The 1,789-nt window shown below is 13.9% G+C and overlaps 1 protein-coding gene across 1 annotated transcript; it reads left to right on the top strand.

Moving 5' to 3' along the window:
- Window positions 1–235: 235 nt before the first annotated feature.
- On the top strand, window positions 236–1,270 carry PGAL8A_00403400 (SRR1-like protein; the record flags this gene model as incomplete). Its single annotated transcript, XM_028670394.1, has 1 exon — window positions 236–1,270. One exon carries the CDS (start codon window positions 236–238, stop codon window positions 1,268–1,270), a length of 1,035 nt encoding a protein of 344 aa, XP_028527151.1.
- Window positions 1,271–1,789: the final 519 nt, after the last annotated feature.

Here is a 1,789-nt window from a genome sequence, read left to right as displayed (position 1 = left end):
AATTAAAGTATAATTATAAATTTATAAAAAAATTACTTTATAAAATATATAAAAGTGAAGTATTTTAAATAAATTGATTTCTTTTTGAGTTAAGCAAAAATGTGAATCTTTATAAAAAAAAAAAAAAAATTTTAAATAAGAATTAAAAATAAGTATAGAGAAAAAAAAGAAAAAAAAAAAAAAAAGGTAGTTATATATACAGATGTAATTTATTTTTGTTTTATTTTTTCTTTAAATGGAAAATTGGGTTTTAGTTAAAAATAAATATAAATTGAAAAAAAATAAAAACAAAAAAATAGAAGAATTATATATTAATAAAGAAGAAGAAAAATATTTGACTTATAATACAGAAAATTATAAAGAAAATTTAGATAGTGATAAAAAACATATAGAAAGAATCTATAATGAAATAAAAAAAGTAATATCATCTTTAGAGAAAAGTATTTTTTTTATAAATTTTCAAAAAAAGTTTAATGAGATAAATAGAAATAATATTAACATTGGAGTAATTTGTTTAGGTTTAGGATCTTTAACTGATATAAACTCCAATAATAAAAAATCATGTTTTTATCAATTGAGTTTTATATTATTATTAAAAAAAATATATAAAATTGATAACATATATATATATGATCCTAAAATTACAAAAATAGATAAAAATATTTATAATAAATTTAACATAGAAATATTAACTTGTCTTCAAAAGAATTATATAAAACATCAAAATACAGAAGAAGAAGAAGATAAAAATAATAATTTTAAAGAAAAAAATAATTATGATAAAAATATTAAGACAATCAGAATTACAAATCAAAATGAAAAAATTTTATTATTTATGCCACATTGTGATATAAATTTATATGGAGAAATTTTATATTATATTTTTATGTATGAAAAATTAATTTACCAAAATGCTCATTTTTTTATTCATTTAGAAAATATTATTTTTCTTGGTAACAGTTTTGATTATTATAAAGATCACATTTATTTGTATAAACCTTTAGGATTACCTTCTTGTATTCTTCAAATGCTATGTGAATATGAAAAACATTTAAATATTAAAATAAATCAAATAATTGTAAATAAATTAAAAAATCATTTTAAAGAAGCTCATTTTATATTTTATATTCTCAACTATTCAAAAGAAATTAAATTCCCAATATTTTATGAATTTATATCTGCTTTTAATGATTTATCGATTACATTATTTAATAAAATAAATAATAAGTTAATTTTTTGGTCAAATGTTTATAAAAATTTGATTGATTAAAAATAAAAAATATTTTACATACATAAAATATATATATATGTATTTATTTTATTTATTTATTTATTTCCTTTTATTTGTTTCCTTTTATTTATTTCCTTTTATTTATTTCCTTTTATTTGTTTCCTTTTATTTATTTCCTTTTATTTATTTCCTTTTATTTTAAACTTTCTCCAAAAAAAAAAAAAAAAAAAAATTTAAATATATCTTTTTATTTTTTATCAATTTATTTATATTACTCTAATTAATTTCACTATATTAATATAATCAATTAATTTTTTTTTTTTTTTATCTTCTTCTTTTTTGAAGTTATTTAAATAGCATTAATTACATTTAAAAACTTTTACAACTTTTTCTAACTGCACTATTATATATAAAAAAAAAGCTAAAAAAATAAAATTATTTTTTAACATAAAACCATTGTTCTTTAAATTATAAAGAAAAAAAAAAAAAATAAAAAAATAAAATTATAATAAAATGCTAATAGTCTAAATTATATATATTTGAAAATAAAACAAAAAA

Source organism: Plasmodium gallinaceum, assembly GCF_900005855.1.
Source record: "Plasmodium gallinaceum strain 8A genome assembly, contig: PGAL8A_v1_108, whole genome shotgun sequence".
NCBI classification, from domain to species: Eukaryota; Apicomplexa; class Aconoidasida; order Haemosporida; family Plasmodiidae; genus Plasmodium; species Plasmodium gallinaceum.
The sequence above is the reverse complement of the archived record's forward strand: the minus strand, read 5'-3'. Positions and strand labels throughout refer to the sequence as shown.